This window comes from Triticum aestivum, chromosome 3D (assembly GCF_018294505.1).
Source record: "Triticum aestivum cultivar Chinese Spring chromosome 3D, IWGSC CS RefSeq v2.1, whole genome shotgun sequence".
NCBI lineage: Eukaryota > Viridiplantae > Streptophyta > Magnoliopsida > Poales > Poaceae > Triticum > Triticum aestivum.
In genome coordinates this window covers 526893403-526908429 of record NC_057802.1, presented here as the reverse complement: position 1 = coordinate 526908429, position 15027 = coordinate 526893403, and the positions used below count along the sequence as shown (strand labels likewise).

The 15027-nt window shown below is 44.3% G+C and overlaps 2 protein-coding genes across 5 annotated transcripts; one reads left to right on the top strand and one right to left on the bottom strand.

Annotated features, from left to right (window-relative positions):
- Positions 1-4119: 4119 nt before the first annotated feature.
- Positions 4120-14015, bottom strand: LOC123080235 (protein NRT1/ PTR FAMILY 2.13). Of its 3 annotated transcripts, none has more exons than XM_044503142.1 (5): positions 13767-14015; positions 12722-12939; positions 11738-12318; positions 11276-11375; positions 4120-4287 (listed from the first exon to the last, which is right to left on the bottom strand). In XM_044503142.1, the coding sequence occupies exons 1-5, from the start codon at positions 13882-13884 to the stop codon at positions 4135-4137; spliced, it is 1170 nt and encodes a 389-aa protein (XP_044359077.1). In that variant the 5' UTR covers positions 13885-14015; the 3' UTR covers positions 4120-4134. The 3 variants fall into 3 exon arrangements, with proteins under 3 accessions (XP_044359077.1, XP_044359076.1, XP_044359078.1); XM_044503143.1 differs by lacking the exon at positions 4120-4287 and adding an exon at positions 10877-11133 and having other exon boundaries at positions 13767-14006; XM_044503141.1 differs by lacking the exon at positions 4120-4287 and having other exon boundaries at positions 10226-11375; positions 13767-14006.
- Positions 5198-13135, top strand: LOC123080236 (glycine-rich RNA-binding protein 4, mitochondrial). 2 transcript variants are annotated; one of them, XM_044503144.1, is made up of 5 exons: positions 5198-5431; positions 5526-5594; positions 8937-9043; positions 9142-9225; positions 12684-13135. In XM_044503144.1, exons 1-5 carry the CDS (start codon positions 5269-5271, stop codon positions 12702-12704), a joined length of 444 nt encoding a protein of 147 aa, XP_044359079.1. In that variant the 5' UTR covers positions 5198-5268; the 3' UTR covers positions 12705-13135. The 2 variants fall into 2 exon arrangements, with proteins under 2 accessions (XP_044359079.1, XP_044359080.1); XM_044503145.1 differs by having other exon boundaries at positions 5199-5431; positions 12687-13075.
- Positions 14016-15027: the final 1012 nt, after the last annotated feature.

The window sequence follows — 15027 nt, the reverse complement described above, 5'->3', positions numbered from 1 at the left end:
ATTTCGGCGGAATTATTTAAAAAAAATCTTCGGACCGACTGGGCCGAAGCCCAGCTGGCCCAGCGCCGCGTCGGCCCCGACCCGAGCCGGAGTCCGGCTCCCGCACGCCATCGTCGCCACCTCGGACACCGCCGCCATCTTGCCCCCTCCCCAAGCCACCCCTCCCCCTCGCCCCCTTTAAAAGCCGCCGCCCCGCCCCACATCGCCATCCCGCCCACCGCAGCAGCAGCGCCGCCGCAGCGCCACGCGGCCCCGCGCCGCCCACCGCCGCGCCTTGCCTCGCCGTCCCGCGCAACCCCGCCGCCTCGCCCCGCCGGAATCCCATCGCCACCGGTCTTTTTTCGGTTTTAGGTAAAAACCACCGGTTTTTCTTAAAAACCCTAGATTCGGTTTTTTTTTCCGGTTCGGCTTTTCTCGGTTTAGTTCCGTTTGCATTCGTTTGTTCATTTTAACGAACGAATCCACCCGTTCATCTCTGTTAACGAACGTTCGCGTCGTAGTCTTTTTCTTTTTATTATATTTTTCCGGCCAGGGACCTATCCGCGATTTTTTTTACCGCAGATTAGCCCCTGATCTTCAAACCCTCGCAACTTTTTAACCGTTCGTTCAAATTCAATGAAACCAACGCCAAAATCTTCGTATCGAGCCCCTCTTTCTGTTTAATCAACTTGAACATGATTTTAACAATTTAGAATTTGGTTTCAAGCAGATTTGAATTCGAAGTTCTTTTGACCGTTTCAGTTCCGTAGCTCCGATTCGATTGATTCTTTTTGCAGATCGAATCTCTTCAGTTGAAATTTCAGATTTGATCTTCTTATTTGAGTTTTACCCTTGCATCTATGCTGGAGTGCTTATGTATGCTATTGTTTGTTTGCGATAGAATTCCCGGAGTGCGAAGCGTGCTACTACGAGTCTCTAGGGTTTGCGGATCGTCAGCAAGGCAAGTAACACATTGATCATACTCTTTTCATACCCAGTTTTTATGCATTAGTTATAATCCTCAAACACTGCATGATTAGGATGTGATTAACTTGTGGGTATTGGGAAGTAGATGATGAGGTAGAACCTATTACCTGTTTTATTAACAAACCCTTGGGAGTTACTTCTACGTTATGCTTATATTGCCATGCTATGCTCGTAGACGTGGATTGGGTTTGAGTGTATCCATGATAGATGTGAGATTGTTAATTAATGGTTAACTTAAGGTGGCTACTTAAATACACATCTGGGTGGATTGGTTGCGGGCACCTGGAGAATCCAGTGTTGTCCTAGGATATCCCGAAGTACCCGTGTGATCATCCTATGGTTCGCCACCCAGGCTCAAAGGGATCATAAGATTATTCATGCTAGAAACTTTCGTGTGCAGCCACAAGCTATTATGGGCTCTAGCATAGTTGAGTATGTTGCATGACCTCTTCAAGTGGTAGGCTAGCAGATGTAGGGGATGTAGGTTGGTACTGTCTACCCAGGGTTATAGTTAATGCTTCTAAAAGACTATGTCTCGGTCATCCGTTTCTCAAACACCATGTAGTGCATGAAATCTAACGGAGGAGATCGAGTCTTGTGGGGAAAAGTGCGCAAACCTCTGCAGAGTGTACAAACTAATCATGGTTAGCCGTGTCCCCGGTTATGGACATCTTGAGTATCTGGTACTTGAATTATTGATTTGATCTCATCACTCTAAATTAATTTGCTGGGATGTTAATTACTTTTAATTGGGATTGAGTTGGAGGAACCTTCTCAATGTTTCAACCACCATGATAGTTAAATAAAGTATATTCCTTTGTTGTAGGAAAAAATTGGCCTTTCGCAAAACATTTTAACCATAGAGCCTCCACCAGCCATATATGCATATAGTGATAGCATTTATCTGTTCATTTGCTCTATTGTGTTATATTTCCAGCATATTCCATGTGCTGACCCGTTTCCGGGCTGCAATATATCATGTTGCAGACTTTTCAGACGAAGAGCAAGGTGCGCTAGGTCGTTGTCGTGCACTCAGCTATGCCGTTGGAGTTGATGGACTCACTTTATCTTCCAAGCCTTTCGCTATTATTTTATTTAGATGGCCTTAAGCCATATTTATTGTAATAAGTTCTCTTTTGAGACATTCGATGTAATAAGTGTGTGATTGCACTCTGTTATAAATCTTTCGAGTACTGTGTGTGTCAGCATTACCGATCCAGGGATGACACTTATGCACAGAGATTTGACCGCCTGAGGTCAGATCGCTACATGCCGCCGCTCGGTCTGTCGGCACTCCTCCCGGCTCTCATCGCTCAGCCGCTGGTGTTCCTCCTGTCTCTTTTTACATCTTCATTTGCATTGTCTATTGGAGTTGCTCTTTTACATCTCCAATGTACATCATCTGTTGGAGTTGCCTCTTTTTTTGGAGATGTAAAATGCATCTTTTGGAGATGTAAATCCTGTTTTACATCTCCAAATTCACATCATCTATTGGAGATGCTCTAAAGATAGCTTTCAGGTGAGTCGTGAGACATGTCACGAAACATGGTTGAACAAGATGGGATTTACCCCTCCGATACAAAGAGATATTCTCTGGGCCCTCTCGAGTGATTAGATTTAGAAGCATGGTCGACTTGGGTTAAGAGTTAACCCATTTCGAAAATCCGTATCATGGTTTCGTGAAGAGAGGTTGAAATACCATAAGGGTGACAAGTACTCACTTTGAGCTCGACAACATATATCATGAGGAAAAATAAATGTTGCGCGTGACACATTGTCGAGGTTCATCAAATGAATTTATGCATGCATGGGAGTTGCCAAATTCCTCTAGGAGGCGCTACCACCTATCGACTCGGGTCGTGTCCATGTGTACACAAACCTATAGGGTCACACACTTAAGGGGCAGCAGCCCATCCAGATTGGATCCAAGTGGAAAATGAGTGTGGACTCCTAGTAGGTCTCAAGTGTTGAGCCCACCTTGGAGGTCTATATAAAGGGGAATGGGTGCACCTTTTAGCGTTGATCATTTTCCTCCCACCACAGTCGTCGCCATCACTCCCCACGCCCATATGTCGCGCGACCGGACTTAGCAGCCCGCCGCCCGATGCTACTCCCCATACATGTGGATACCATGGAGGCATCACATCTGCAGTGTTTGGATGAACTGTTCGAGGGATCCGCAGGGAACCGTTTGCGGGAGATCGACTCTGCGAGGAGGAGGCGACTCTGATTGGTTACACACAGCACCAACTCTACTCCCTTTATAGTGACTGCGCATCTAGCGGTATAATCTGTACCTGTGACCTATCTCCAGCAGTATGTTCTTGGTTGTGTGGTACAGAATTTTATTTGGTGCTAGAGTAACGTACAACGTACCCCCACATATACATGGCATTATTGCGTATAGGTACCATGTTCAAATATCCATAAACCTTATCCAACTGTATCTATAGTTAATACTCCACCTCAAGATCGCTATATAGGGTGCATCTGAGAGTATTAAGTAAAACCGAGTATTGCAATAAGTATGATGTCGCGATGGAGATAGTATATTATCTTCACCCCGCGTTCGAAGGACAACTACGCAACTAACTTTTTATCCTTATTGGTAGCCGCACGATGCAAGCCTTTTTCACTTTACATTATTGCGGTAGATTATTTGCAAGGTTAAACCCAGCTAACATATATAACTCTTTTTTGAAGATCATTCATATGAACATGACCAATGCAAAACTAATAGATTGAAGAGCATATGTGTCTATAAATTATGCAGCAAAGAACTCAAAAGAATCCAAACATAATCATATATAGATCTGATCATAAAGCCACCTCATCAAACACACCAATAAAGATTACATCAGATGGAACACAATCATGTAGGGCAGCTCATGTGATCATTGGATTGCAGAACATGGAAGAGATTGCCGTCTAGCTATTGTTATGGATCCATAGGCCAAAGGGACTACTCACAGATGATCATGGTGGCAGCATGGGGATGTAGATGTCCACCTGGTTGAACCCCCATTTCGTTAGAGTATAGAAAATTGCCTCCAGACTGAATCGCGGTGAAACAGAGGTGTGCAACAGTGAAAAAATTCCTTGATAATTATTTTCAGGGTTTGGGGAGTATATAAAGGCAGCAGAAAAAAGAGGCAGTGGAGAGGCCTCCTATGGGGCCCACTCGGTCACCCCCGGGCACATGGCCTGGTTGTGTGGGGCCCACAGGGGCCCCCCTAGCTGGCTTCGATGCTCCATGGAAGCTTCATAATGTGATTTTTTTGCATCCCCCCTCCCTTTTTTAGCCCTGTAAAATGGATTTTGCTGAAAGTCCAAAAAACAAGCAAAAACATTAACTAACACTGGACACTAGTTAATAGCAATAATAATAATAATAATAAATTGGTGACAAAACTATACAAAATTGATATAATAACAATAGACAACAATTAAAAATTCTAGATACGTTTATGATGTATTAGGGTGAACCTACTATGAGTTAAGGTTGCCTATCAACTAGTCTGACCTCGCCTTATAAAGGGGACGAGGCCTAGGGCTACAAAGAGACCTAGTCGACTATGGCGGTTGAGGAGCCCTCCTCGAAATTGAAGGTATGCAAATTATACTCCATCTCCTTTGAAATATAAGGCGCATATGTCTCTAAGATTTGCTTTTGATGAACGATCAGTCTATGGTTTTCCTAGATAAGTTTGATACCACCGAAAAATACTTCTTAATACAAATCCAATTTGTATACTTTTTTCATTATGTATCATGTAGTCCACTTATTATTGAATAAATTCTGGATCAAAGATAAAGTTTGGAAAGCATATGCACCTTATGCTTCTGGACAAACGGTGTATATATGAACATAAGACCATGCTGGTAATGGTTGATGTTAACATAAGTACATGTTTTATAAAAGTGTTTGAGATTTAATTTTCAGGCAACCTATGAACAAATAATACACAAATTTTGAAACCAAACCTCCTATTCGCGGCGAGCAAAAAATACGCTTATCATACATTTTTGTGACAAAATTAAAACCACTAAAATCACATCTAGAGAGAACCCATGAAAATTAAAATCATAAAAGAGCATTAGTAAGCACTATGACATCATGATGGTGGTGCTAAAACCTGTTCTTAAACCCAACTGGTCAAGGCAAAAAAAAAAAAAAAAACCCACCCAACTCGGCAACTCAAGTCCCCCCGATATACCCCTGCAGCCTTGCTTGTGGAATTCTACCCCGCGCTCGTCTCTGTTCTGTTGGCCAGCCGTCAGCCCGTCACCGGCCCCGCCGGCATGGCGCTCCCGGAACTGCTCTCGCGCCTGCGCCTCGCACCTCTCCACCATCACCTGCGCCGCTCTCTCTCCGCCGTCGCCCCTCCGCCCCACGAGCCGCCCCCTCCCCATCCCGCCCCACCGCCACAGCCGGCCTCCAACAAGCACAAGCTCTTCGTCGCCGGTACCACTCCACCCTCCTGCCCCCGTTTACTTCTTCCCCAATCATTCCCTGGCTCTCACCTCAGTTTGCCTCGTTTGCTTGCGAGCATGGGCAGGGCTCTCGTGGTCCGCGGACGAGCGGTCGCTGACGGACGCCTTCTCCTCCTTCGGCACCGTCACCGAAGGTAAAGACCAATCCACATGCAAACCAAAGCCATTTCTCATTTGGTCGGTAGCAATATAACCTCTCGCGTGCTGGGTGCTGGGCGGGTTCAGATGGTGCGCGTGGTAGGTGCTCGACGAAACGGCTCCCAGGTCCTGGACGACCTGGTTCCGCCCAGCCTCGCGAACTGTTCGACAGAATGCCTGTTAGGGACGTGGTTGCCTTCTCGGCGGCAATCTACCGGAATGCGAGGGCCGGGTCGTTCGATGAGGCCGTTGGGCTGTTTGTCGGCATGGTGAGGGCAGGAGTGTGCCCAAACTCGTTCACCTTGGTCAGTGCATCGCTCGCTGCGGCCGGGCTGGGTGACGCCGTGCTCACCGAGTGCATCCATGGGTGGGTTGTCAAGCTTCGGTTGGACTCCAATCCTTTTGTCCGAACCGCGTTGCTTGATTCATATGCGAAATGCGGCTGCCCCATCAAGGCACGTGCTTTGTTTGGTGAAATGAGGGATCCAGGTATAGTTACCTGGAATGCGATGATCTCCGGGTTAGTGCACAATGATTTGTTCGAGGAGGCAGTGCTGGTGTTTAAAAGGTTGCTTCATTCGTTGGGGCCAATTGATAATGTTGTGACTATGATAAGCACTGCTCAAGCTTGTGCTGGTTGTGGTGATGTTGGACTGTGTGGGACTGCACATGCTTACGCAGTTAAGATGGGGCTTGATTTGGATGTATCAGTGACAAACTCGATACTGGGCATGTACTTGAGTTTTGTTAGCCTTGAGATTGGAAGAGAGATTTTCAGGAAGGTTCCTGTCAACAATGTTGTTAGTTGGACGATGATGATGGGTTTCCTTCTTGAAAAAGGGCATGCTGGTGAGGTTATATGTATGTTTGTCAAGATGAGGTCAAATGGTATAGTCCCTGACATGGTATCAATGGTTGGTTTGGTGCAAGCTTGTGCACTTATGGGTGATGGAAGCAGAGGAAAGTTGGTTCATAACCAGATTGTGATCCGTGGGTTTAGTAGAGAGCTTCCTGTAGTGAATTCATTAATCACAATGTATTCCAAATGTAAGGATTTAAGCTCTGCAAGGAAGTTGTTTGATGGAAGAAGGGATAAGAGCTTGGTCTCATGGACTGCAATGGTGGCGGCGTGTGTAGAAAATGGAGATGTGCTAGAAGGATTGGATCTCTTTGCTAAGATGAGGCATGGAGGCTTGTTTGCGATTGATTATGTAACGTTAGTCACCTTATTGCTCGCCTGTTATGTGATTGCTAAGTTTGATCTGTGTGTTCAGCTTCATGGGTATAGCTACAAGTCAGGTTTGTCTTTGTACAGACCTGTTCTTAACACCCTTATGGCAGTTTATGGTAAGTGTGGATATGTGGCTCTAGCCCAAAAATTGTTTGATGAGATGATTTGTCGAGACACTGTCTCGTGGAATACTATGATATTATCCTTTGGTATAAATGGCCAAGGAGAGGAAGCAATAACACTTTTTAATGAGATGGAGAAATCTAGCGAGGGCCGAGACAGTGTAACATACTTGAACACATTGCTAGCATGCAGCCATTCTGGCCTGGTGGATGATGGGTTGATCATCTTTAGAAGAATGATAAACGATAAGGGCATAAATCCATGTCAGGAGCACATTGGATGCATAGTGGATATGTTAGCAAGAGCTGGCCGCTTGGACGAAGCAGCAGGAGTGGCTAGCTTGACTGACAATAAATTGGGACTAAATGCTTGGAAAGCCCTTATGGGAGGGGGTCATTTGCACAGTGACATGAAGTTCACTAATGTTGCTGCGGAGAAGGTGCTTACAGTGGAATCATTTGATTATGGACACGTGTTGTTACTTTCTAACACTTATGCATCACTTGGGAAATTCAGTGCTGCTGAATCTGTCAGATCCTGTTATACAAAACAGATCGCAAAGAAAACTCTGGGGCTTAGTTCAATTTAGGCCATGCCATCCATGATCCATCACAAGGCAGCTGAAGAGTACTTCCCTGGGAAGGGCAAGGATATATCACACAAGGACCACCAGTCTCAAGCTATTGGAATCTATTTTGGGCATTAATGTTTGAATTTTACTTTGTCAAATGGTTAGTCTACTGTGAAGTGTGAACAATGGATGAGCATCAGCATTAGGTTTCAAAAGGCTCAGGTGCAATAGTGGATTGCCTCGGACCCTTGGCCATTGGGTCTTAAGTCTTGTGATTAACAGTCGGCTCAGCCTTTTGACACATGAATGTGGAGTTCGTCAGACGGTATTCTGACCACTTAGAAGAGTTGTTAAGCACACCTCAAATTTTCATTACTTTCTTTTGTTTATGGACATTTTCCTTTACATATGGGTTGGAATATATCTGGTTAGAACTTGGAGTCCCAATCTTACTAACCTCTAGTTGGCTTGATTGGCATCTGTATCAATCACTCTGGAGCTGGTCCTGAAAACACGTGTGCTGATTGCAACAACTCCAAAGAAAAGGAGAGTGAATAGCAGCAACATCAACAAGACAACAATGTACATTCACAGTAATATATATGTTGGTAGAGGAAGCTGCAACTACCAGCTGTGTGCTGTGCGTAGTATCTAATTACTTTTGAGTAAGATGGTTGGCTGCACTTCATTATGTAATTCATGAACAAACAATTAGCTCCTAGACAATTCAAAAATACATAAGTTGGATTTGCTTGAAATATTTGATAATTCATATTTTTATATCTGCATCCATTGATCAGGTTAACTGGATCCAAGTATTTCTGCTACTACTTGCAATTTCTTTTGGCAGTCCCTATGTATCAGCTGATTTTGAGTTATTACTTCTGAATTGGGTGTTCATGAATCTAGTTGCGCCCTTTCTTCCTAAAAGGCGATATAATTCATGCATATTGCTCTTGCAGTACCGACAGATCCTATACTTCTGATGTGTTGATACTAAGACTCTAAGAGGTAGCCATATACTTTATTAGTTTTATGTCATAGATAGCTAGTCTGCAGTGGCCCCCCACAAGTGTACATTACTCTGTACCTGCATGTAGTCTGGTTCATGCGCATGGGTTTCTGTCAGTGTCCATCATTTCTATTTTGAGCAAGTTTGTCCGTGGCATGTGGTTATTGATTGACCTAACACAGGGGCATACTCTGAGTGATAACATGTCAATGTGCATATACTGTGGAACTAGCTGACTGAGTTATATCATTGTTTGCCTGGTATTAGATTTTGTGGCCATAATGGAACTTCAGTATCATTTGTTCTATTCATCCCAGAAAATTAATACTTAATGCTGTTTTTACATGTGTTAAACTTATCTTAATACAGTGAAGTTATATGGATACTATTTTGTGTTGCAGTGAGAATAATGTATGACAAAAACTCTGGAAGGTCAAGAGGCTTTGGTTTTGTCCAGTTCTCAAATAATTATGAGGCTAAGTGTGCCAAGGACGCTATGGATGGAAAGGTTCTTTATGAAGAGAGTTGCCTTACAAACTGCTATTGCTAGATATTCAATTCATAGAAGGATCAAACAAATGACCTGGATTTTTTTTAATTCTACAGGTAATGCTGGGGCGGGCATTACGAATAAGTTTTGCTCTTGACAAAGTTCGTGGTGGTCCAGTTATTGTTCCACGACTTCCCACGGTGGGTAAATTTTTGTCATATCCGTTCCCTAAAATATGATCTTTTTTGGCTACTGTAAACTCATATACAGAAACATTGCTGGGATTTGATTTCTATACTCGTTTGAATATGCTATTGTGCATATCCTTAACATTCTATCCAAATTCAGATAAAACAAATCTAAGGTTTTTTTTTTGAAACAGTTGTTTGAGACAGTTTCATTGAAGGATGACCCTATGTCCGTACTGTTTGAACTTCACCTTTTTTTTTTGCGGGGATGTTTGAACTTCACCTGAAAGTATAACGAAAAGGTTATTTAACTTGTTAGTTTCTTCACATGTTGAACACCTATTAGTGGAGGCACAGTCCACAAGGGCGTGATTGGTTTAATCTACTCCCTCCGTTCCAAATTACTCGTCGTGGTTTTAGTTCAAATTTGAACTAAAAGCACGACGAGTAATTTGGAACGGAGGGAGTAACTGCTTAGTTGCCATTAGTTTTGGGAGCCCTAGTCCAATCCTCAAATGATCCGTAAATAATCTAAACATTATTTGAATGCATTTAAAAATAAATAAATATTATATGCACGAAGGAACTCCGCCTATGTCTTCTAGGCATAGCCGGTCCCAAGCCCGGGTAAAGGAGGAGGGTTGTGATAGGCTTGGCGAGCCAACGTAAAAACTAGCCAGTCCCATAGGTATGAAACCCATTTGAGCGAGAGTAGTACTAGGATGGGTGACCTCCTGGGAAGTCCTCGTGAAATGGTTTCATATCTAAGGGTTGTGATAGGCTTGGCGAGCCAACGTAAAAACTAGCCAGTCTTTTGGGTATGAAACCCATTTGGGCGAGAGTAGTACTAGGATGGGTGACCTCCTGGGAAGTCCTCGCGAAAGGGTTTCATATCTAGCCTACCCCAACTTGTTTGGGATAAAAGGCTTCGTAAGTAAGTATTATATGCACGAAAGGCTGTACTAGCAAGTACGGCCTGTGTGTACTTGCTGCAGACACACTACTGACTTAATTAAGTTCCACAAAAATATCGCTGGCGTCATTATGTTCCAGAAACTCACACTTCATCAAATTGGAATACAATAGACCTTTTAGCTCTTCATTGATGCTCTTTGGATAACAGTCATACATCCTGGCTAAACTACGCTACATTAGTTCTTCATCACATTAAGAAGATAATAAAGTCCTGTGCCATATTGCGAAAGGAAAGTCTGTTGACAAATTTCCAAGTATATACTCTCTGCAGGACAAATTTCCCTCGCAATACTTATTTTTTAGGTGCAGTATTGGCGTCGGCCTCTGCTTCTGCCTCTTCCTTGGTGTGTACTTTGATGGACTCTTCAGCATGGAGTGACATGGATTTATATTGATAGTAGTGTGAGCATATAAGGAAGTAGAAAAGGTTCAGTACTCCTATGAGGGCAATGAAATAGAAGTAATAATCAAGCTTGCCAAGATTAATGTCATCTGTCAACCAGCTTGTGTGGCCATCTCTGGTAGTCACTTTCCTTGTAATGTTTGCCAGAGCAGTACTCAAGTAGTTTGCTCCAGCTAACGTAACGAAAAAGAGGGATCCTGCTAGGGTTAGCATCTGCTCTGGAAACTGCTTATTATAGAATTCTATTTGTCCAACTGCATTGAAGGCCTCAGCAATACCCATTAAGATTAATTGGGGGGCAAGCCACATGACTGACATAGGTGATTTTCCTCCATTAGACAATGCTGAGTTTCTCCTTTTGTGTTCAACAAGCCCTGCTACCACCATTGAAATGGGAGAAATCACCAATCCTATACCCTGTCTCTGAAGAAGTGTAATTCCACTTTCCACTCCGGTGAATCTTCTAGCTATAGGTACCAATATTCGGCCATAAATCGGCAGGAATGCAGTTAGGGCGATTAAGGATATGGATATAACAGAGCCTGCAGGGATTTCAAAATGTGTTCCAAGGTGACAGTCCATTGTTAATGTTTGCAAGATTATATATGTGAATTGTTGAGCCAACGCGACGAAGCATATGATGCCAGATATACAGATAGGCACAATTCTTAACAAACATTTAACCTCTTCTATCTGCTGGATACTGCAAAGCTCCCATGAGTTTCTTGCAGAACCGTCATCATTTATATCACCATCCCTTACAATCGCACCTTTGTTCAGACACCTGAGTACAAATGACAATAAAAGGTGGATATACATTAGCATCTAGCACATAATTGTTTGAAATGATTAGTATCTTTGTTTGATCTGGCTAGCATGTTCTTTATCTTTTTATTTCACTTTGTCGAGGAGTGCAGGTTGTTTTGCTCACTTTACTTGCAGAAAAATGGCTTACATTTACCAACACATGAATTTCTGCATGTTTTAGCAAGTTACATGGATGTTAAGCCTATAGAACACTTTTGCAAGCTAATTGGAATAGTTTTCTTGGAAAAAAACATGATACTTTTGGGAATGGGACGCTATCAAATCGTATTTCTTGTCTGTGTTGTGACACTTCCATCGTGGCTAGTTTTTTTATTTTACCTGAACTGGGAAGTAAGTGGCAATCTGAAAATACGGTGGCCACCTATCGGAGGACTGAAGAGCAGCAACTCTTGTTGATTTATATTGTCAGGATGCGGAAGCTTGAGTCTTCTCTTTTTAAATGATGCCACTAAAACTTGGGCAATTCCAGTGAAGATGCTTCCTTCTGGTGGCACATGGACATAAAGTCTAGTGCCCATGAATAAAATGATGATTGACATAAGCATGAAGAATGTGGGAATGCCAAATCCTATTGGCCAGCTGATGCTATTCTGGATGTAGATGAGAATAGTCATGGAGAACACCAGGGCAGCAGTAGTTGTGCCATAATACCAGTTATAATAGCTATTCAGGCCCTTTCGGCTTTTTTCATCAGTCATATCGAATTGGTCTACTCCAAAGGGCAAGCTGCATGGTCGGATTGCTCCACCGCCGATGGTTAGAAACGCTAGAGATATGTATAGCACGCTCAGCTGGAGTGTTGATGGACTGTCGCAGTGCCCACCTAATTGGGCTGTCTGACTGCAGCCTGGTGGTTTGAGAGCTGGAACTGATGCAGACAAAGTCAATCCCAGCATCCCCTGTTTTCATAGCAAATAAATACGCATATTAGACTGTGAGCAATGCAAAATCTATTAGTTGCTGACATCTGCGAACATATTGTAGGAAATTCAGCATAGTTCACATTTTTCTAGTTCGTGACAGTAATTCCTTAGAACAGCTAACCCGGTAAATAAATGTCATTTGCCGAGACATCAAGTTTTGTTGCGGTAATAAGCAGATAAAATGTTCGCCATTGCCCGTGGTTCGTTGCACATGCTATTTCTCATATTAATCAATCAATAATGCTGTTTTTTTTAAAAGCATAATGCTGTCTATTTCATTCGTTCGTTAGACTTATTTTGTCAATGACAACTTATCTCACATTTCCTTTTGTCAATACAAGCAGGCGAAACAAGACGAATAAAAGAGCCACGGACATACCAGGAGGCTAAAGAAGGATCCGTAGGCCAGGGTTCTGAACCTTCCCAAGTAGGCGTCGGAGATGAAGGCGCCTAGTAACGGCGCAAAGTTGAGCGTACCGTAGAAAATGTTGGTGATGTTTGCTGCCGCGAGCCGCCCAATGTTGTAGCGCTTGACAAGATAGACCGTGAGATTTGCTGCCACGCCAACTGACCCCACCTTCTCAAACGTCTCGGTTGCTGCGTAGAATGGAAGTGTCAGTCACATCTCTTACCTAGTATGGTGACTAAATAGTTTGTGCGGTGTTCTGGAAATTACAAAATGACTCTGCTTTATTACAGTAGAAGTTCACAATTCTGTCGTTGTGGTCCATAACATTGTGCGAATAAAAAAGATCCTAACATATAAATCAAACTAACCAGCTAATCAGAAGACCATGATACACTTCTGTCTACTGCATTGAATGTGTGATAATTGTGGTAGCAAAGCCTCACAATCTTTAAGCTCATAAATGTTTAAGATTTGCCAATCTATCCCTAAATGCCATTCATCTTTTTTGTGTGCCATGGAAACATATGACCGACCATTCAACGCGGCACGAGCAGATCTAATCCTTGATCTTCCCTATATCAATCAAACTGTTACTAGAACTAATTGTTCAACTCATTTTTTCCTTTGCGGGGAAAGCCAGAATTAGTTGCTCGTAGTTTTTTGTTTTTGTTTTTGGAAATTGTTCAAGGCCACCATGATGAGCTTGCTAGCTCGGCCGGCCGGCAAGCCTGCACTGTACGACCGGCCGAGGTAGCTACGGATGCGCGCCTGGACTGTACGACGGCAGGCCGAGGTAGAGGCTGGCCACTGGCCAGCCTTTGATGCACTCCTCTTGTAATTTTGTCCCAGTAACAAAACAAAAACACTCACGCGCACAAAAGCAAAGCAAGAGCACAGATCGGAAAGAAGATGAAACCAAAGCAGAGTGAGAGACGGAGAGATGGGCACGGGAATGGACGAAATCTATCCCGTAGAAGTGTAGAACCGAGCTTGTGAAGCGTTCAAGCGTACGTACCTATGATGAAGGGCATGCACCTCCACCCCAGCGGCTGCCTCCTCCTGCCGCCCCTCCTGCCGCCGGCGCCCCCCTCCAGCAGCGCCCCGCCTGCCCCCATCTCCACCTCCGCAGCCATGTCTCTGTCTCAAGCCTCAACTCTCAAGCGGAAAACGGCCCGCGGGACACAGGGGCAAGCGACGTTGTATCTCAGAATTTAAGGAGGGCTGCCTGCGCCTACGTAATCTCGCCAGAAAGCAAGCACAGAGCGCTTCGGCTTTTTAGGCGGCGCCAATCTCAGTCATTCATTCATTTCGGTGCCGTCGCTGGCGTCGCTAGGATCAGGATGGATGGCTGGATGCGTGCATGGATATGCAGCATACGTCAAAAATAAATAAATAAAAATATATCCTCATGCGGCGCGCATGAGTAGGTGGGGTGCGGGACGGGAGGGGGAGGCCACCACGCATCCTCGTAGTAACGTGTCGCCTCGCGATCGAAACCGCACCATGGAGTATCTCGCTTTCAATTGCGTGGAGTGATTTCAGTGTCAGTGTGTGTGTGGGCTGGTAACCGTCGGCTTCCTCCCTCCCTCGGCGGCACTTGATGGCAGCGGGTACGGGACCGACCGACGCTCGGTGGGGTTCTTGTTTTCTTCTACATCTTCTTCGTCGTTGGACCGCGTCAACGGCGACGTGCGTGCTGCATGAGCGGGGTACAGCTGGCAGTTACGTATGGCCACGGCCCATGCTCTCTCCGGCCTTTGGGCGTTTGTGATCGATCGAGCCGAAAGAAATGTTGGACGTCAGGTACCTCATCCTGGGGATGCACATGCATCACAGTGCCTCGGTCTATCATATGACTGGCTCGACGACCCGTCTTTTCCTTCCCGAGCTATCAAGGGTTCTTGTCGTGGCTCATGTGGACCTGTGTCCTGTGGCCGGGTTGTTTTCGATCTTAGGGGGCATCAGATCCGGTTTCCTGCTCCATCCCATGCGCGCGTCCATGGATAATCGGATATGCAGGGTTTCTATTTTGAAATCAAGCAATGTGACCGCTCACACCGGCCCGGCTGTGTGGCGACATATCTTATCTTGAGGCTATTGTTGTAGGTCTCCAGTAGCCAGCAATTCGAAGGATAGTAGTAGTCCATATCATGTTTTAAGGGTGCTTTATATTAATTTTTATGTGGAGAATAATCTCTAGCACTAATTTAAAAGGAATAGTTGTAACCATTTTTATCTTTCTGAGCGTAGTAGAATCAGTAGCGCATCCAGCTCAT